This window comes from Spodoptera frugiperda, chromosome 12, assembly GCF_023101765.2.
Source record: "Spodoptera frugiperda isolate SF20-4 chromosome 12, AGI-APGP_CSIRO_Sfru_2.0, whole genome shotgun sequence".
Lineage (NCBI taxonomy): Eukaryota > Metazoa > Arthropoda > Insecta > Lepidoptera > Noctuidae > Spodoptera > Spodoptera frugiperda.
The window spans coordinates 2540042-2562435 of record NC_064223.1 but is presented as its reverse complement, the minus strand read 5'-3'; the positions used below and the strand labels follow the sequence as shown (position 1 = coordinate 2562435).

At 34.6% G+C, this 22394-nt stretch overlaps 2 protein-coding genes across 6 annotated transcripts in view; one reads left to right on the top strand and one right to left on the bottom strand.

Moving 5' to 3' along the window:
- Positions 1–22394, top strand: part of LOC118263056 (seminal metalloprotease 1-like) — a 418985-nt gene that overhangs the window by 126132 nt on the left and 270459 nt on the right. The window lies entirely within an intron of this gene.
- LOC118262805 (beta-arrestin-1) overlaps positions 1–22394 on the bottom strand; it is a 102995-nt gene that overhangs the window by 16705 nt on the left and 63896 nt on the right. For 2 of the 4 annotated variants that reach the window (XM_035574414.2, XM_050697565.1), the window contains exons 3-7: positions 20578–20628; positions 17169–17333; positions 8173–8293; positions 5134–5281; positions 1492–1645 (exon numbers count right to left, since the gene is read on the bottom strand). In XM_035574414.2, coding sequence (XP_035430307.2) covers positions 1492–1645; positions 5134–5281; positions 8173–8293; positions 17169–17333; positions 20578–20609 — 620 coding nt within the window. In that variant the 5' untranslated portion in view covers positions 20610–20628. Of the gene's footprint in view, positions 1–1491; positions 1646–5133; positions 5282–8172; positions 8294–17168; positions 17334–20577; positions 20629–21357; positions 21474–21629; positions 21649–22394 lie in introns of those variants that run through there. The other 2 variants (XM_050697567.1, XM_050697566.1) reach the window with 2 other exon arrangements.

The following is a 22394-nucleotide window of genomic DNA, read 5'->3' as shown; positions in this document are numbered from 1 at the left end:
ATATTTTGTTTTGGCTATATTATATATGTTGTTATGTCCGTTTGTTTTGGCTAATCTCTGAGATGGCTGGACAGATTTTGACGGAAATTTTATTGACAGGCAGCTGATGTACTTAGGCTACTTTTATTAATCACAAAGTCTGTAATCCACGCGGACGAGGCTGCGGGCTTCAGATACTTTTAAATAAGATCAATGTTTTTGTCTTGCAACTGTGGAGCATATAAAGAGATTTCTTTCATATCTCACTAAAAAACAAAAAGAAAAAAAAAGAGGAGTATCTCAGGTACCCACGTCTTTACGTACCCTTTTGAGTAATAAAAGGAAATATGTCATATGTACCCGTGTCTCGTAAACAGATGTGAGTTAAACGGTTCGAGAAATACCCATGGCTTTCTACAAAAAACTTCAAACATTTGAATGGAAAAGAGCCACGTTTGGCGCAATATTTATGCGGCATCCGAGCTACTCACTGGAGTAGGCTGATGTGAATTATGTATGCTCAGGTAAACATTTCCTGTCGCGTCAATTTAATGTACTTAGGTACCCGATGTTGGTTTCCAGAACCTCTAAAAGGGTCAAATTGATCACGAAAATCGGTCCGCTTGCCAACAAAGTTTCAAAAGTTAATTATGCGTTCGGGATTTAATTTCGCACATGTTTTAATTGAGAATAATCAACTTTAGAAATCTGTCAAAATAATTATTTAGGTAATTGGAATGTTGAATGAAAATGCTATAACGAAATTGGGAAATAATATTATGAGGCATACTGTATACCTACGTTTATAAGTTACCTCAATGTAAGGTTTATGAACAACACTTATTAGTTTAAAAAACAGGTTTTCTTCAATTTATCTGACTAAACAGGCAAATATAATTATGTGTATTTACACATAATTAGTTATTCCTTCGGAAAATGTTAACAAGAATGATGTTAATTTATTCTTTAAAACTTTTTTATTTGACAATAATGAGTAACATACAAACTGTCCCTGAATAGTTAATTGGACGTCATGTCATGTCAATACAATGAAAGCAGTCAAACAAAGATAACATTAATTTAAATCACTAAAAACTTTTTAATGACTGAATCGCGTGTAGTACTTAGTGGAAACAATGTACCTGTACCTAAATAATCATAATTTAATTACTAGGATAGACTTAATTAAGTAGGTAAACTAAATAATTAACTAACAAACTGTGGTTTCTTAAAATTACTATTGAAGACCTTAAATTTACGGTTTTATTACTATTTCAAAGATATTTTTACTGACTGCTGAGCTCAGAGCTAAAATTTCCATTCCCATGTCGGACAATTATATGATTAAAGTTTTAACACTTGGTCCACTTTGTATATGGGATCGCCTTACACGGAACTAATATTAAACCGGAGAAAAATGAGCATTACATTTCAATGCATGCTCACGCCTTCAGAGAATAAAACACAATAAAGGTTAGTTATGTTATGTAAAAGTAAATAGAACTCTCTTACCTGAGCATGTTGTACTGCGCGAGCGCACTGAGTGTGTGGTGCGGGGATGGTGGCGGCAGAACTGGCGGTGGAACTCCCCGACCCGGGCCTTGCAGCACTCGTATGCCCATGCGCACCGTGTTGCGACGCGACACCTTCTCGTCTGGACGTTCAGCTGTACGAGATGCAACTCATTAGTTAAAGTTAGACGAGCATATGGTTCTTCTAATGGTAAGCAATTGGCGCCACTTATGGTCACCTGAAACTCCGAAGTTATAACTACCGTGTTTATTTAGGGGAGAGAAGTGATTGAAGGTTGGCAAAATATAAGATCAGTGTAATAGACAACTAACAAACCACTAAACTACAAAGTAAGTCAAACTATTGATAAAAATAAATTTTAGTTTTAATTTACTGCTACATTTTATAATTTTATTACTTGCAAAATCTGTTGCACGAGTCCGAAGCATTCCAATCATTTAAACCGGGTATCAATAATAAATACGCAACAATTTAAACAATTAAGTTATCAAACGAAACTGACAATACTCCAATTTGCGTATGGACGGCGACGCCCCGGACACACCAAAAAGTTGATCGGATTTTCACGCAACAGCTGGCTACAGCTCTCGTTAACTTTTTCACTACATCCTGACCAATTGCTGAATAGACTTTTATTACAACAATTTCCTCAATATATAAGATTTTTCTAGAGAAAATCTGTGTATTATCATGTAAATTTATCACAAAATGGCGCGTGATAAAATCACTAGTGTCGTGTCGGCATCTGGATCAATACATTTATTATTGTGGTATTGTCCTTGATTTCCGATTCCGCCATCGTGATATAAATGAATGGCTCTAAATGAACTGATCCAATAACTTGATAATCGACACCCAAGTACGAAATGAATTCCAATTTTGTCCTTTGTTGAGAATAGGGTTCGAAACAAAACAGAATGTAATGAAATTGTATTAAATTTTCCACCAACTTTCTGACTTGGATGACCAAACACAGACAGATATATTGTAACGACTTTATTTTGACATCTAACAGCGTCTCTTACCCCTATTACAAACACATTGATTCAGATACTAAAGTGTTTAGCTCAGACGTCTAAGCCGTTAAGGACTTTGGTGTTAATAATATTGCTCGGTATTAGATATTACAACTAAGTACCTAATAAATCTACGAATCCAAAGAGAGAGTTTGTTTATTTGGTTGGACACGTTAATCTTCGGAACTACTGGTCCATTTTGAATAATTATTTTTGTGTTTTGGATAGTATATTAAATTATAACGAGAAAGGCTGTCTGTCTGTTATAAAACATCACGCTACAAATTTGGTACCAATAAGAGCCGAGCAAAGCGGCTGAACCCGCACGGGATGAAGGGGTTGAAATAGAGGTTGAAAGTTTGTATGGGATTTCTTAATTTTAAAAGATAAAACCATGAAACTTTATATTTAAGCACTTGATAAGAAATCATTAAACATTTGTTCTAGCATTTTTGAAATTTCGACCAGCTAAGGGGTGAAATAAGGGTTGAAAGTTAGTATGCAAGTTCGTCAAATATCACGTCATAAGAAACAAAAAATCGTTTGTTCTAGCATTTTGAAATTTTTACCAGTTTGGGGGTGAAATAGGGGTTGAATTGAAGATAAGACCATGAATCTTGGTACGTAGGTCTCAAAGGATGTGCAGAATTTTTCTACAAACGGAATTCCGGAACTACAAAGCCAAACTTTTTTCGACAGACACTACCTGTCATTACTAGAGGCACTCCAGCAGATGAGATAAATGCATGTTTGAAAGCGTCTACATTATGGGTGCATGTAAAAAAATTTTGTCTCACTAAAAACATGCGAGTACAACTACATAATGATACGCAATCGGGGCAATATGCAGCTGCTCTATTGAAAATTGGTGAAGGTCGAATGACTACGGACGCTAACGGCATGATTACATTAAATCAAGAATTTTGTGATGCTGTCCAAAACTTGAAAGATCTTAAAAACAACGTCTATCCCGGTTTAGAATATAACATGAGGAATAGAGAATGGCTGTGTGAAAGGGCAATATTAGCACCGACCAATGAAATCGTGGGAAAGATCAATGAAAGAATGATGTCACATGTGCAAGGCGATGTTGTCGAATATTTGTCAGTAGATATTGTCATGGACAGTGAACAGGTGACGTCTTATCCTACCGAGTTTCTAAACTCTTTAGAGCTGTCAGGAGTGCCGTCTCATAAGCTGAGACTGAAAGTTGGGGTTCCAGTTTTATTAATGAGAAATCTCGAAGCGCCGAGACTATGCAACGGGACTCGATTGCAAATTACGCAGCTAGGACGCAATATTATTGGAGCAATTATAATGACAGGTATAGCTAAAGATGAAGAAGTTTTGATTCCACGCATACCCATGATCCCTACAGATTTACCGTTTCAGTTTAAAAGAATCCAGTTTCCCCTCAAACCAGCCTTCGCAATGACCATTAACAAAAAGCAAGGGCAAACACTTAAAGTAGCAGGTGTCCATTTAGAGAAAAACTGTTTTTCGCATGGCCAACTGTACGTGGCCTGCTCGCGAGTGTCGAGTCCAAACAATCTCCACATTTTAACAAATGATAACAAAACAGCAAACGTTGTGTACAAAAATGTTTTAAATTAGGTCATTTAAAAATATTTTTGTACACAACGTGAGGCTGGCCCCTGTAAGAGTCTCTTAGACATAAAGGACCAGGATTGACAAAAACTAATTTCACGCGGGCGAAGCCGCGGGCGGAAGCTAGTAAGTTATAAAACATCACGCTACAATCAATAGGAGTCGAGCAGAGTGGGCGAACCCACGCAGGAGTTACTAGTAATCAATAATAGTTATTTTGCGATAACTTTATTTGTGACATACACCTCAACTGTGCTCTTAGGTACGTAGTAAGAACAAACGAACAAATACAAGATAATTCGACTACAAGATAATAAAAGATTACCTTTGTTTAATTTGAAATTAAGGAATGCCTTGAGGGCCCACGAATCTTATCCGACGCTTTATACAATGTAGACAAAAGTATTTGGGACATCACAAAGCTTTAATTGTGTTAATTAAGTGCGAAACAGTAGGACAATTGTTAGTGATTTGTTTCAGTTGTTGTTCCGAAATGGTCTCAAACTGTCTGCGCTTGTCAGTGAAGAATATTTTATTAAAGTTGTATTCAAAGGATGTTTGTACTACGCCACGTGTTATCTGTGTTTGTAATAAGTTTCTGAAAGGAGTTAGTGAACTCGGTTTAGGAGCAGAGATAGAATTTTCTCAAATTAAAGTCTGCGAAATTAAAGGTAGAACTTTGAGCTTATTTGTGAAAGGTTTCTTTGTTTGCGAGTTACGTAAAATATCTTAAAGAAATTATCGTGGTTAAGGGATTTAGAATAGATTGTATTACGGCCATGTTTTTTCGTAGGTTTGTAAGAAAATAAAGATTGATTGAGTTCAGAGGCAGTAGCTACTGTTACACTAAAATATTATGTTTTTAAGGCAGACATATTTTACAAACTATTAAATTGGTCGGTTCAGTAATCAGGGATCACTGTTTCTGTACTAAATTCTTCATTATTTTCCTACCAAATTAACTTAGCTCACTTTGTAATTACAGAGTATAACTTACCGATATAAGCTCTCACATCATATGAAGTTCCTATGGGTGCTCCGTGGTACTGCTTCGCGGGTACCAGCTGCACGCTAGGTGGCGCTAGAGGCGTCAGCTCCAGGTGAAATGGGTATGCATTTGCACCCAAACGTTTTATTAACGCGTCCTGTGACAAAAAAAAAGAAAATTAACTATTAGGAGCTTGCAAAAAGAAACAGATGTCAGAATATTGTTAGCTATCATCGCTACTACAAACAGTCCTATTATCTAGTCTAGACTCCACTTTCGTAGGCCAAGGTCTAATTATTTATTATGAGTCTTTTTTCTATTCATATCTTGTTTCCTTTAGAAAACTTAAACACGTGCTTGTATTTAATCAAAGTATAAGAATAAGCTTATTAACATTACAGGAAGTGAGTAAATGAGTGGCAAAGTTAATTAATTAAAGCAATCTCCTTTTCCTGCTTTGGCATAAGTTTCAAGAAAACATACAACTATGAAGGAAACTTTCTAGGAAACCCTGGGAGATTACAATACGTATGTATATCCTAAACAAATATGGTATTCATCTTGAGTTTAACAACACATGCGTAATGTTTACTAAGAATCAAGTTTGTTTAACATTTCGATCAACAGTTCTTTCGGTTTCGCGGTATTGTTGAAGAAGCGAGTTAAATATGGCGTCCACTGACAGATGTTGTCAGCAAAATGCCTCTAACGAGCCTCGTAAGACAAAAAGGTTCGGAGGCTTAATGTCTTTTATGAGATATTGGTCAAATGTACATTTTTTGTCATCAAATCTACTAAGAATTTATGACAATGTCTATCAAAGTAGGGTAGATAGCTACTTACGTCTTACTAAATTCTACAGGACCAAAACATTTACAAATCTAGGTTGAAAAGCTTTTTTAATTATTGAAAATTCAAGATGTATTTTTATGTCCTCGACAAAAACAACGACACGGTGTTTTTGTCGAGTCATTTTCTACATTAATCATTATTAATACAGAAATAAATTAAAAGTACCTCTCGTCGACAATATTATTAACAGAGACATTAATACCGCCATCGTATGTTATATAAATAAAACTAAATAAACACAGTAATAAAAATTTAATAATTATACTTAATTGTTTCAGCTCATATTACAAGCAAAAGGCGAAAATAAAGAAGCAAATACGTGGGAGAAAAACGAGGAAAATGTTCATATAAGTGAAAACAAAACAGTGACTTTTATTAAAACTGGCAGAATGTACAAATAATTTCGGAAAATTTAATTATTATTTTCTCTTTATTGCTTTCATATCTGCCGAACGATATTAAATTTTAACACGTTTCATTTAGTATTTCAATTGAGAAAGCGGAATTTATTACGGTACCTTTACGGTAGAAATAAAATGGTTTACCTTTATTTTGTAGGTAACTCTTGTTTCAAATAAACACAAGTGTTGGGTATATAACTTGGAGATTTCGAGTACCAGTTCAATTTGCGTAAATCGAGATGCGATACTGGAGACCAACAGGGGAAGTTTAGTCAGTAACAAGTTCAGTATCAAGATGGTTCCATCTCGTTTTACAACCTCCTCGGTAACCAGTAACAATAATGATAGCAGTTTCAAAGAACTTTAGCGAACTAAGTTTATTCAAGTTCCACCCGATGTTGATTTGATTTGATATTTGCTTCTATTGTTAGTGTCTAATTGAAAATATTTGTTACAAAGAATTGCAATGAAAGTTTCACAAAGACAGAGGATGATATGAGAAATTAAAAGGCATTTTTTTGTGTCATTTTTAATTATTTTAAGGAGGGAAAATTCTCCAGTGACTTTTTGAGCTTTGGGCGACGCGAGATGGCGTTTCAAACCCTTACTGTCTAAAAACCACAACGTTCCTCGCCAATCAGCCCATCTGTGATGGTCTTATGGCTCTTTGAGACACGCGCAGAAAACGACGCGCCATACCCACGGAAGATTTAAGGACCTTTTGAATTCACAAAATCCGATTATTACCTAACAGCAGCAGTTATAAGACCATTAATTTTAACAGGTTACCTACAGACTCTTTACAAAGTTGATTCATAAAAGGCTTTGATATGGATTTACTAGCGCTCTCACCTGTTACGCTCCCAGGCCTTTGGGCGAGCATTGAAAATCGCTTAGAATGACCTCTATAACAGCTGCAATGCTATTACGAACGAAGATTTATGAGCACGACGAGGAATCGTACCGAAAATAGGTGTAATCAATAATAGGATTTTAGCAGATAAACTGTTGAGATTCGTTAGGTGTGAAACTGTGTATAAGATAGATAAATAATAGAGAAAGAAGATTAAAACACATTACTTAGTCTATACAACTCTCATGTATAGTAAAAAATACTTTATCCAGCGAAAATATCAGTGCGATTGAACTCATTTAGGAGAACAATACAGACAGTGACAATCAGACTGTGATCCAATAATCCTCTTTTTATGAAACTGTAAAATGTGTTGATCCAGATTAAATGTTTTGTCTATACATATGCAAGCAATACTACAGCTTTTTATTAACTTTAATAAAATTTCTATTTGCACTGTTCGCTTCGTAAAGCCTTCGTAGAATGATCTAGAATTAGTCGTAAAGGCAAACAAGGAATGTTTGAGCTGTTCATTACCCTATGAGGGTGCACGACTGAGCTTAAGAAAATTGTTATTTTAGCTTTGTAGGTAATGAGATTCCGTAAATAAATTTATTACACGCGAGAACTTATCAATTTTGGGCTTGAACTCTGTTAGGAACGGGCTTGTGGAATCTCAAATCTGTTAAATTGCTCTTTGAACTTTATTGCTTGTTGCTAGTTTCGAAACTACTGTCGAGTTTAGATAGCTTTAATTTTCTGTCAGTGTCCGTATAAAAGATTCAGAACAATGAAAGCGATTACGAGATCGTGGCTAGAAGTTTTTCCATGAATATTTTAGAAAGTCGGTACAGGATTGCATGTTCACTGAGAATAAAACTCAATTTCCCAGCGTTCTGAACGCTAGGAAATCGACAGGTATAATAAATTGAGTTTTCTCACCTGGAGCGGACTGTTAGGTTCTCTGTCGTGGTTGCAGTGCACCGGCCATATTTGTGCCAAGCTCATGATGGCCTCATTACAGAACTTGAGGCCCATGACTTCTTCGTCTTCCCGACCATATCTGGAAATAAAATAACATTTAGTATACATTTTCTCGATCAAAAGTTTCGTGCAGATGTCGTGTGTTAAAAGGTAGCTCGTATTAAAATTTTTAGAAAATGTTATACTTTTCACAGTGTCTTATATATAATATGTAATGGAAAAGTTCCAAATTTGCTTATAGAAGGTACTTTTATCTAAGTAATAGTTTGATAGTTTGATCCATATTATAGTTACATTGTAGGTATCATGTAGGTAATCATGTTAACTATCCAATACCATTTTCTCAAACATTAAAGTAGATTTATAAAACCTAGAAAGTGCTAATAAAAGTAGAGCAGCAATAATTTACACATTTTACTGAGCTATCAATTTTCCAACTAATCGTTATGGATGGCAAATATATTGCTGAACGCCCTACCTACCCTCTAGGTGGGTTGGCGCATTGATCTTTGCATTGCGGCTGTTAAAACTGTGGATTGATGGCTAAAAATGGATTTTTCCATTGAACTGCATGTTGTGGTCAAAGTGATGTACTATGTGTACTTGAAGTTATCATAACTCATTACAAATATGGGATACGGCCATGTTTGTTTTACATACGAGTTCATTTATTTTCTTTACAATAAAATCAATATAGGTAGTCTGGATTTTGATAAAATGTGAATACGTAAAAGAGTCCCAAATATTTCCTTTCTCCGAAATCGTACGCCAATCCCCTAAATACTTAATCAAACCTTTTAGTCTGAATAGACTGACTATAACATTGATGGATTGGAGTCCCTAATTAAAAACCCGATCTTGATTTACATACGTTTGATTCACAAAAACATTTTCATAAGATTAAGTACATTAAAATACCCTCCATCGGGCACCGCAAAACCGTTTTGTACCACAAAATTATAATAAATGGTCCGAACAGCGTGCTTTAATTAAAGGGCCAAGGTTGAAATGGGAGTAGACTTCCTGAGTTTTAGGAGCGAACGGTCAAATTACTGGTGTTTTTATTTAATTTAGTGCTTCGAAGGTATTATTTTCATTTGCCTTGGATACGGGCAATTTGTACCGATTTACGTAATTCACGCCTCGTGTGTTCGTGTAATATGAAGACGTGTATTAATATATGTCACAACATTTTTCCTTAAAGGTTTATTTAGGCGTGTATAGTAAACCCGCTTTGCGCCAGTTATGTTATAAAATATAATTTGGAGCGCGAATTATATTATGTAACGAAATTTTCTCATACGCGTCAGATAGAATAAAATTGAATAATATATTTTGCTCTAACTCAACGTAAGCATATTCATAATAAAATTGATATAAATTCATACACGTAGATATTCACACCAAACCTAGTGGTTTTGTATAGGCCATCTCTAAAAAAAATTCTACGAAAGAAAACACTCGTTCGCGCCATTTGTTATTATAGTATTAGGTTTCGTACTAACAAGAGCGAGCCCTTCAATTATACTTTTCTTTGCCCCCTCTTGTAACTCTATAGCCGCGTGCATACGGATAAGGAAAATGTCTGCCATAAAATACTGAGAGAAATATTACATTACAGGTGATATTCAACGGTTCCGACATAAAAGGTTTCACATTCATTCATTCATGGTTCAATTTCTAGCAATTGAAAACTCGTTTAATTAAATCTAATAATAATCTGTTTTCTCCGAAAGGACGAATATAGAAGTCAGTTTACACACACATGTTTATCAATCCTTATCCTATAACAATTTTGAAGTCAGAAACATCATTTGAATGTAGTGAGTTGAATGTAATTTGTACTTTATATACTTTGTGTTGTGTATTCAGAAACAACAATTAATAGCACATGTCTCATTTATTCCAAACAACAAAATAGATTTAACCACACGATTGCCAGAACACGACCTTCGTGGGAAACAAGGCGAAACTAACAACCCTTTCAATTCGTACGTTTACATGAACATCAAAGTGAGTATCGAACAAATTGTTGCCTTAGGTAACGTGTCGCTACAAAGCGCGGTTCACAGCCGGCGCGAGGGTTAAATTTAGCCCGACATGCCCCATTCAAAGAGCTTGCACGCGCAGAAAACATTGCTATTCAACAATACCAAACTCCACTAATGAACGTATCTGCGTACTATTGTTCAATCTAAGGAAATGTTTTGGATTAGCTTTGGTTTGTTTTTTACTATTGTGTTTATTTTTGATAGTTTCGCTTATGGTTTTGTGTTTATTTTTATAATAACTAGATTTTACGTGGACTTTAGAGGACTTTTAATAAAAGAATAAACATCAAAGAATGTAATTATGTATTGTATAGTAAAGAGATAAAAATACATTCTTTCACATAATTGCAAGGTTACTAAAGTTCTTAAAATACGATGCAGACAGAAAACCTAGTGGAAAAGTAATTTATCTTGAACTTTATAGGTGAGGATAGCAATTAAAGTCAGAAATAAATAGACCTTCACAATTATTTTTGGAAGGTCACCGACATGAAAGGTTTGCAAAGGCTTAGAATAATGGTGGCTATAATCTTTACATTGTTAACTTAACAGCTTACATACGCCTATAAAACATAAATTATCTTAGTACTTATATAACTTGCTTCTTTATGACATTAAAGGTGGTCGCCCACTTTCAAAGGTTACTTTCTTGGCGACATATCTGTACAGATCTTTAAGAAATTCTAAGACTCCTAAGCCCTCTTTTAAAAAGTTCTCCATCGATCTGGTGCTTGAAGATTCTTATCGATTCCCTGAACAGGCTGTGAACGAGTCTTGGAAATATTCATAAAAGAACGGTTTACGATTCGATTGGTAGATACGTGTGATGTTGTGACTTTGATACTGTATTCCAAATAACGTATTCGCTCGGAAATTGCTTTATACTCGTATATCGCTTCATACATCAAGGCTTTTGTAGTGTTGTGTTGTTTTGTTTTCATACAGTTTGCTGGTGAGAGGTTTTCTTTACATTTTAGATTTGTTAAATAAAACAAGAAAGGTTGATTAAGCTAACAATCCGACGTGAGTTTGATTGTGATATGAAGGAATAAATTCTACAAGTAATTGAAATTCAATAATTTTATTTAAAGATAAAACTGAACTCACTGCAGTAATATCACAAAGGTGAATTGGAATTTAATATTTTTTCATTAAATATGAATTTCCTGAAATTGCCAAATTGCTCTTCCTTGTGCGAACAGAAATTTGCGTGGAATTCTCATGGGATTGTGTAACGTAATGAAAAAGAAAAGCAAAAAGAATTTTAGGCCCCGGTATTAGGAACTCTAGGGACAATTTAAGCTGATTAAATTAAGCAACAAAAGACATATTAGAACGAAAGTATTTTGTAAGTATACACGGTTGAAATGTGGTTAAATTAATTCAAGATATCAAATACATTGCGAATCTGATTCATTAAATTTGTGAAATGAACCAGAAGTAACCTGAAACGAAAACAAAAATACTTAAAGATAGAAACAAATAATAATGGAATTTTTGTGCTATATCTTTTTATGGAATTACTCCATAAAAGGACAGAATACGAACCGCTGTAAACCGGCCAGACATATCGCATTCGTTTTTAGGCGAAAAGTATATTTTTTATAGTACGACGTTTTATCTGTCGGTCATAAAATTAGAGGGATTATTCCATGTAAATTATCTCTGTAAAACGTCCTCTTTGAGAAGGGTATCATGCTTCACTGAGCGGCAAATATGGCGCTTTTTATTCTTTTTATCAACTTCAAACTAACTATTATCGCGTTAATACACCCTCGGGTATTTATGGAGCCGGATATAAGCTTTTACATGTTGCCATTTTCCTTTGAACCGATAAGTATCGATAAAACGTACTGCGCCCCTGCAAAAAAGGTTACGTGCGTTCACGCTAAAATCTTTTACTCAGCAAAGGTTTTAGAAACCTTTTCATTTTATATTTTTGCTGAATGGAAAACTTTTGAAATTTTGCAGTAATTTCTGTACTTGACAGTTTTATATTTTATAAAGAAAAATAGAGTAACCACATTTGTATTCCAACGTAAAAAGTTTTCAGTTTAAACATATATACATGTGTGTGTGTAGGATCACATCGTTATTTTGCATTTATTTTTTTAAGTAAATTGTTTAATTTCTTTTTTCAACTACAAACTCAACTGCTACGAATTCATTCGTTAAATTTAATCATTCATTATTTATTTTTTTCTTTTTACATTATAATAAATCATTACAAATCTACACTAAGACATAAAACGGAAGTCTGTTTGTTTGATCGCATTAATATCCGGACTACTGGTCCGAATTGAATAATTATTTTTGCGTTGGATAGTCCATTTATCAAAGGCTATAAAATATTACGCTTCAGCGTATAGGAGCCGAGCAGAGGGGGTGGAACTGCGTAGGAGTAGGTAGTACCTTTATCTTATGAACGAATATTTTTATTACACGTGTTTCTCATTATCACAATCTCATTTATGAACTTTTTAAAAAGTAGGTACACTTACAACATGAAATAGCTTAAATACAAAACTTTATTTAGGTAAATTATATTATTTATCTGAGTTTAAAGTTACAACATACAGAACTAATCTCCAAACTCCAACGCGTTATGGAAAACAATAATTTCGATAACATAGTTCTGAAACCACAAAAGCCTTAAACAAATTCGATTCATGTAGACGAGGCAACTAAATCCATTAGTGCCTAACACTATTACTGAAGTAAAACAATATTAGTTTATACATCGTTAATTCAATATTGTAACCGATTATAATTAAGTAAGTAACTACACAAATTTTAACCAAGTAAACTCACTAGGTACGCGTACTAATACTTAGGTACTGTACGAGATAAATAAATGATGATAAATGATATTTATTTCTGTAAATAGATTATAAAATAACACTTTTACACGTCAATATTTCAAATAGCTAGATGAGGCCGGCATTTCCTATCCGACTACTCTGAGAAGAAATGCCGAAACAAACTCAGAGGTCATAGTCTCTTTTAAAGTCCAGACAAAATCAATTAAAGATGTCGGAGAACCGTGCAAGTTTATTCTGTAGTGGTCTTTTGAGGAAAGAACCACAGCAGTTTGAGCGGACCTGTTCAGATGGCAGCACGCATGTGTCAGTTTACAATGAGCTCAGCTGACGGCTGTTGCTGAATGATCCGACGAACAATACCTACCAAAAGAACATTTGGGTAGGCCACACAAATGCTCACACTGTCAGAATATAATTAACTAAAAGTGAAATGACTAGGCAAACTTTCGCACGGTCCTCAAACTAACAATTTCAAAAATAATATGTGAAAACAAAAAATATCGAATGATATTAATGTATATCATGTCAAATTGTATAAAAATGTAACTTGTGTTACAAACATGTCAACATGACCTGTGTGGACATTATAGCGGCTCACTCCCAAGCCTGACTATCATCTAAGTAGTCTTTAATTTTATAAAAAGCTTTACTATACAGTTTTTCTTTAATAACATTTTTAAATTTATTCAGGCTCAAACTTTGAATATCGCTGGGAATTTTATTGTAAAAGCGTATGCATTGACATCTGAACGAACCACTTATTTTCTTAAGTCTAGTAGTGGGAACAATATATTTGTTTTTATTTCTAGTGTTTATATTATGTATATCACAATACTTTTTGAATAAATTAATGTTTTTGTGAGCATACACTACATTTTCATAAATGTATTGAGAAGGAACAGTCAATATATTAATTTCTTTAAATAATTCCCTAAGAGAGTGCCTCGGACTAAGATTATAAATTGATCGAATGGCTCTTTTCTGCAGCACAAAGACAGACTGAATGTCAGCAGCATTTCCCCACAGGAGGATACCATATGACATGATACTATGAAAATAACTAAAGTATACTAATCGCGCTGTATTTACATCGGTCAAATTTCTAATTTTTTTAACGGCATATGCTGCAGAGCTGAGTCTTTTCGACAACTTATCTACGTACGAGTATAACATATGTATGTTTTTCTAACATCTGTAGTATCTGGGGGCACGGCAGTGCCCTCGCCAAGTCGAGCAAAAAATAAGCGGCACGGCCGTACCATCCTTTTCTCGAAGCAATTCGGGCCTTTTTCGACCCCCTATAATTCGGTTGTGGATAAAGCAAGAAACCTGAATCTTCAGTAACTAATCCGGCATTGTATAAACACGGAATATTTAAAATTTCAGTCAATTTGAACCAGTAGTTTAAGAATGACAACTTGTTAAAGTTTCTAAATTTTGTCACTCACTGACTCACCGATCATCAAAAGTCCAAGGCACTTCTAGCAGACTTAGAAGCTTCATATTTGGAATACATATAGAGTTTAGTGTCTTAATCATGGGAAAACTTAAATATTTTGTAATTTCGGTCCAGTTTTCCAAATACACCAACTGCATCAATGTGGTGGTTATAAATTTAATAGGTGTAGATAGGTACCTACCATATGAGGCAAGGGAGGGGGTATAGGGTGGGTAAGGGTGTGTTTAGCCCATGAAACTGAACAACAACAAAAAGAAGTGAGATCCCATCAAAAACATCCTGTAAAAAACCCAAGTCTCGCAGCTCAGTCTTTCTACCGTCAAAAGTTGTGAGATCCATGTAATACCAAGTCGGTTAATCTATTTAGTGTCTACTTGAAGGACCTTCTGTCTTAAGTTATTACATAAGTTATTATAATGCCAATATTAAAAATATTTAACGTTTTAAACAAATAGATCGACTTGGACATCGCATGAAAACAAAATGAATATTACAATATTATATTAGATTCTTTAGTCTCTCGCGCCTCACGCGATTGAAACTCTCGTTCCTGTTGGTCGCTGGCCCGTCGTGCTGTGTAGTGTGATACATACTAATAATCAAATCAAGCGATGTCCAAGTCGATCTATTTGTTTAAAACGTTAAATATTTTTAATATTGGCATGATAATAACTTATGTAATAACTTAAGACAGAAGGTCCTTCAAGTAGACACTAAATAGATTAACCGACTTGGTATTACATGGATCTCACAACTTTTGACGGTAGAAAGACTGAGCTGCGAGACTTGGGTTTTTTACAGGATGTTTTTGATGGGATATGATTTACAGGTGGAATATCTATACTTTGTATATAATTTTCAGTTGACTTGTTGGTCGACTGGTCGCAAGTGCGATTGCAAGGGATCTCAGGTTCGATTACCAGGTCGGGTAAAGTATTACTGAGTATTTTTCAGTTATTCAACAAAATCTTAATATTATCACGGAGTTTGGCATTGTGGCAATAGACTCACCATAAATGATGGAAAGTGGGTGTAAATTGCACAGTGGTATTAAGTGTGGTAATGCGCACTTCTGCTTACCCCTTCGGGGCTAAAAGGCGTGACGATACGACGACGCCGATGATTTACAGTAGCTACGTAATATAGCTGATTCAATTTATCTAAATATTTACTGTGCGTAAGTTTACCGCACATTGTGTGTTACCTAAGAGTTATAATTGGGTTAATAACAAATATTGATTAAATTATTATCTTCCAGCGAAATTCCTCACAATATCACATTGGTATACTAAGGAATTTTGTTATTATAACGAAGCGTAAGAAGTACCTACGTACGTACCGTACTTTTCGTATCCAAAAATATCATAAAACTGTAACACATATAACGACAACTGTCTCAGCCTGCTTTTTCACAAGAGATGAGCTATGTAGCTGTGCTACGAAGATTTAAAGCTAAGCTGTGAACTCATGTGACCGTTTCCACCGATATTAAGCTATATACTTGTGCCAGAAAGATGTGCAGCTCGAGTATGCGATGTGTCTATTATAGGGGAGCCATCCATAACACGCATCTTTCCATATAAAAAAACATAGCTTAGCTGAGTCCATTTCCACTAGTGCTAAGCTGTGTACCAATGAATATGATTAGTGGATGCCAAACGCATCCACAACAACGTAGCATAGCACATCTCTGGTGGAAAAAGCACTCTCAGGATAATGTACATGAAAGTATAACATCTCCATAATACGAGGCACACTGCCAAGCTTGTTGAATAGCTACTTAAACAGTTCAAAGCTAACAGAGTCCATTTATAAGTTCCCTTGTAACTTCACTTGCTAAATCTTCTTAGCGACTACGAAAGTTCAATACAGCGAAGCATCAAGTTTGCAGAAGCAGCTCAGGGATGTTTCACAACTACAACTTATATGTTCGGCCCATTTATACACATTGATGGTCTCAAGTTGGCGCAAACTAATCATCAGAGTTAGTGATAAGTTTTTATAAATGGTCATTGATGATTGAGGGGGAGAACGCTAGTAATAAAAATATTCGTTTACTAGCTTTTTTTTTATTCGACAAAAACTAATGCTTGACTACAATCCCACCTGATGGTAAGTAGTAGTAGCTTCTGCTTACTACTTTGCCCGCGTTTCTGTGGGATAAAAAGTATCCTATATCACCCAAGTCAGCTCAACAAAATTCAATGATTAAATTTCATTAAAATTCGTTCAGTAATATCAGCGTGATTGATGGGAAAACATCCAAACAACCAAACTTTCATGTTTATTGTGATAAGATATAATTGGCATTTGTAATAATTTATTGTACATGTGATACAAAGAGAGAATAATGAAATATAAATTGCAATTAACCTATTAACCTAGAAACACTACACATTGGGTTCTACTTTTCTGCCCCTTTTTGATCTTAAGCAGGTAGTAGGTAAGTAATTCTTTCTGTCCATTGGATCCACCCGTAATTACAACATAAAGCCACTATAGATGACCGTTTCATAATTATCTTCTTTATATTTCCGTTTAGATTACACGAAGAACATTAAAATAGAATTTCAAAAATAATTACATACTTCGATACGTATTACTTTTAATTTTAAATCTCACCTGAAAGTCAGTGTGACTTGTCCGTACAGTTTCTTGTTCTCCAAGTATTCAGGTTCCACGTGGAGAACCCCTTGGATCCTGTCGATGGCCCCATTTTCCACCACCAGGTCGCGAGACGCCAGGTACAGCGTCAGTTTGCTGTTTGGTGAGGATTTCTTGAACACCCTGTGGATGTTTAAAGAAATGTTGGTTAAGTCTGCGTTAAATGGAATTATCTATACATATAATAAAATCGTAGAAAAGTGCTGTCTGTACATTGAAAATAAAAATAAAAAAAATAGCAGGGGTTATTGTTATGTCGATGTCGAACCCAAAAATGTAATTAACTTTTTTTTGTCTGTTTGTCTGTTTGTCTGTTTGTCTGTTTGTCTGTTCGTCTGTGCGCGCTAATCTCAGAAACGGCTGATCCGAGTTGGATGCGGTTTTCACGAATATATTGTGGGATGCTTAAATTTACATTTAGTGTTTGTTTCATGTCAATCGGTTCATAAATAAAAAAGTTATGTCAAATTAAAGAATCACGTCGAACATTCTATGCTTATACCATTAATCTCCGCAACTATTTGACGGATTTGGTTGAAATTTGGTACAGATATAGTTTAGAACCTTAGAAAGGACATATATATTTCAAAAATCAAAAAATAAAAATAAGAAATAAATTATTTATAAATAATTCTATGTCGATCGTTACACGACTTCGGTTCATGTTATTGTTTTAATTCATCGAAAAAAAGTAAATAAATAGTAAAAAGGTATGAAAAAAATAATATCAATATAATAAAACATTTAGTACAAAGAAAATGCTCTAACGGAGTATAGATAATTCTATGTCGATCGTTACACGACTTCGGTTCATGTTATTGTTTTAATTCATCGAAAAAAGTAAATAAATAGTAAAAAGGTATGAAAAAAATAATATCAATATAATTAAACTTTTAGTACAAAGAAAATGCCCGAACGGAGTATAAATAAATAATCCAAGTTGTCTTTATCCTCGATAGATGGCGTTGGGATCGAAATAGATCGCGCTATGGTTTCGTTACATTCATTTGGTTGGGTATCGGCCGAGCGCTTCGGTACTATCGTAGAAAAAGTGTATTATCAGTCGTATGATTATTTATTTGTCTGTAGTGGTCCTGCTGTTTCGTATATTCTAAATTGGTTTCGTTGTATTTGTCAATTAATAAGTTTATTTGTTGGGTTTTCCTGGTTTTTTGGTTAAACTATTTAACGTAGGTTTAGTTTGATATCGATTATTAGTAGTTACTGTAGTTAGTTTTTTTAATAAAATTGTAAGTCTAATTTATAAATTAATTAGATTAGATTTAAGTCGTTTCTTTTAAATTATTTAGTTTAAGCTTGGTTATTATAGCATAGAGGATAGGTTGTAATATAGTTTCTTTTTTAATTGTTATAAATTCGTAATTCGTAGCTTTCTTTAGTTTTAAGTTAGTTTAAGTCCGTTTTTAAACTATTTTTTCAATGCCCTAAGTGAGTATACATCTATTAAATTCAAACGCAGAGCTCATTATGTTGATTTTTGAAGAGTTCCCTGGAATATCTTCCACATCTCATTTTTGAAGAGATCCCGCGAGATCGGGAACTATGTGGTTAAAACCAAAAATTTGCCGGAAGTCACTATTCCACGCGAACGAAGTCGCGGGCAAAAGCTAGTTGAAAATAAATGAAGTAAAACTAGTACTACGGTATTTAACCTTCCCTTTACCACTTAGTTGTTTTGTTTTGTTTTACTAAAAAAGTCTCAACCAGATTTAACTATTACAGCCGTACTCGGAGACATTTAATTCTTAATAACGATTTTGTTCCGAAAACTTTTGCTAAGTACTGGGTTATGTAACCATAAAATGACTCTGAGTATGCCGATAAGCATGTTCAAGAGTATAACAGTTACATTGATCTCAAAGTCAGCATACGATCACCTAACCGATTGGAATCATACATAGACATCTTAACATCACACATGCACCTATCTCTGACGTAATGCCAAACATGACCTGACATATTGGTTGATGTATCTGCTAATTTACTAACACAACTGACTCTGGTTGCGGTCCGGAGTCTCGATTGCTAACAATTGGCCTGCCAATTGACCCCATCAACACTAACTCGACTCATTTAGTCCTCAGGACGTATTTGGTTATGACCTGACAGATATGTTTTGTAATTTGAAACGATCAATCAAAGTTTGAAGTAGCCACGCGAGTGTAGAGTGTACAGACCATGGAACAGCACAACAGATACTAGTAAGAAATATACCCTTAATAGTTTTCCAAAGGGACAGGATCACGTATTAAAATCCCTATATTTTACCATTATTTTTTATGTATTAAGCCGTAAACGCGCAGACGAATCACTTGATGGTAAGCAATCGCCGCCGCCCATGGACATTTGAAACACCAGAGGCGTTACAAGTGCTTTGCCGGCCTTTTGGGGGTTAGGAATTAAGAGGTTGTTGGGGAATCGGGGATTGTGAAGATTGAAAAGGGGCGTAATTGGACCACGGTTAACCTCACTCACACAACGAAACACAACGCAAGCATTGTTTCGTCGGTTTTCTGTGAGTCCGTGGTATCACTCCGGTCGAGCCGGCCCATTCATGCCGAAACATGGCTCTGTCACACTTAATTCCAGGTATTCTCTTGAATGGAATGCGAATCATGGAACTATTGAATATCTAAATACATAATTATATTTAAACAATAGAACAATATTTAATAGTAGGTATTCAATATTGTTTTGTTCTTCCTGGAAATTAGGGACTGTATCTTCATCTTGTTAAACGAATATAAGTTTTAATAGGGATGACGAACGGGGTATCCAAATTAAAAATCTATTTTGTCCGTCAGTTAGGTATAGAAACAATATTAGACACTTTTTTATTTGGTCACATGAGATACTTAGATAAAACGAATCAAAGTTCAGGAGTGGGAGAGTAAATACTACGTCATTTATAAAATGTACCTACAAGTGAAGTCACGCGATATTTCAAATCGTTAATTTTTTAAAATATTTAAGCAAATAAAAAATACGTGTCTAATACTTTTAAATAATCTACAAGATGGACATTACAAATTTACAATAAAAATTAGTCAACTACTTTATTTTAGTACCTAGTCTGTTATATTAAACTCTGAAGATGAAATCTGAAATCTCGTGCTCACCAATTACTATTTCATCCATCATCGACCCTGATATCCTGACTCCTAAGCAAAAAGCACTTACCTAATCGATTCGCAGTATCACAATCTAATTCTATAAAGTCCACCTCAGGATTCTTGTCACATCTACTATCCAGTTTAGAGCAAACACATTTATTGAACCCGTACTACCATTCTCTATATTGTCCTTCACTATACAAGTAAAAATGTACTCTGTTCCTACGACTTACCGTTGGGAATTGAGTGCGTTGTCCGTCGTCATCTTCAGCTTGTGTTGTGACCTGTAGCAAAAAGAATTCCTTGTTATTGTTGGTACAAATCGAATGTTATTTATTGTGTACAAGTAAATATCTGATGATTTAAAAGGTATTTCAGGTATTGTTTACGTGTATTCCGAAGTTTTTTGTATTGTTTTGTGGATTGGAAAGGAGAAAACCTTTCCACTCGGTGTAAATATCAGCAATATAAATAATTATATGATACTAAGATACTTTTTTTAAATTGACATGGTCAACTCATTCATCCGTGATCATGGCACTTGCAACAGTGTTCAAATCAGTAGAAAGAGTAGAGTAAACATTATGAGTGACTCTAGATCCTCACTCAATGTCTTAAAAAACCCCAAGGTGAGCCATCAGATGGCCACAGACAAAACAGTGTTTTGTAAACATCAGGGAGCAGGGGAGAGAGGTTCGATTTTACTGGTTGAGAGCACATGTTGGAACGGCCGAAAATGAGAGAGCAGAATCTAATGCTGATGATGATGAATGCCAGGATTTTATGTTTTATTAGCAGCATTCCGCGACACTGCCGCACCAGGTCGACTGCAGTCGCGCTGTTCCCGGCAGCAGTCGCGCAGTTGCAATCGAGTTACTCATCAACAATTACGTGAGTAAGCCGATTTCTGAGTAATCGATACGGTTATCGAACCATAATAATTAAATAATTGAATGCCTATAAAATGATAAGAGGTAGAACGACACAAATACACATATTTTTAAGGCACTTACTTTTAAACTAAGGAAGTAATCGATCGTGTATGCTATTTATAAAGGTAAACAACTATAAAATACAAACAAATAAATAAACGAAACACGATCACGAACGGAGACAACTAGCATGGAACTGATTGAGTTTCAATTGTCTACGAGTATAATATTATTTTATTGATATTTGTAAGTAATATCAGGGCTTAATGGATATTAAATTAGATAACGGTGACGTGTGACGCAGAGCTTATAAATTTTCATTAAATAAGTACGTGAAATATCAATGAACTTACTTTGTTTTTGTGTTATAAGACTAGTGTTTTGACTCGGTTTTGTTCAAGTGCTGATTCACTGACTTTCTTGGTGAATAGAGAGTAATGTTCGTACTTACATTTCGAAAATTAAGATTGATTTATTTACAGAAAGCACTTTAACTTTTGTATCAGTTGTTTTTATTTTATTTATCGTAAAAAATCACTCGAAATATTTGCGACTAGTAAATTTTTCTACCATCTGAATTTTCTTTCGCTCCAATTTTTATTTGAATTAAGAACGTTACTTTTTTCTCGTGCTGCCAGGATTTTTTATAGAATATGATTTAAAAACTCTTTCGTGTAAACTTTTTTTTTGCTAATAGGCATAGGTATCACTTTCACTGCTTACTTTTATTTTTATGTCAACAATAAGTACATAAGTTTTCACTTCTATAAGTAAGCTATTGTAAACAAATAATGCCTATTTATAGTTAAACAAGATACACTTGAACTCCACACTACCGGTTGCATTGATTCATATTCACTGTGCTATGAATAATCATAATTTATTAGAGCAACGTTACACTTTATCTCAGACAGCAATCTCGTAAATTAAATTAATCACTAGCTCCAAGAATTCTGCTCAACATAGAACTAACTAGTAACTACATCACAACAATACTGACATTGTTTCAAAGACAACCAAACGCCGACGGCCTTTATTTAATCTATGTTGTATTCTAATCGATTAAATTGGCGATTTCGGGCGACATATTTGCACAAAATATTTGATTGCTCATGTTC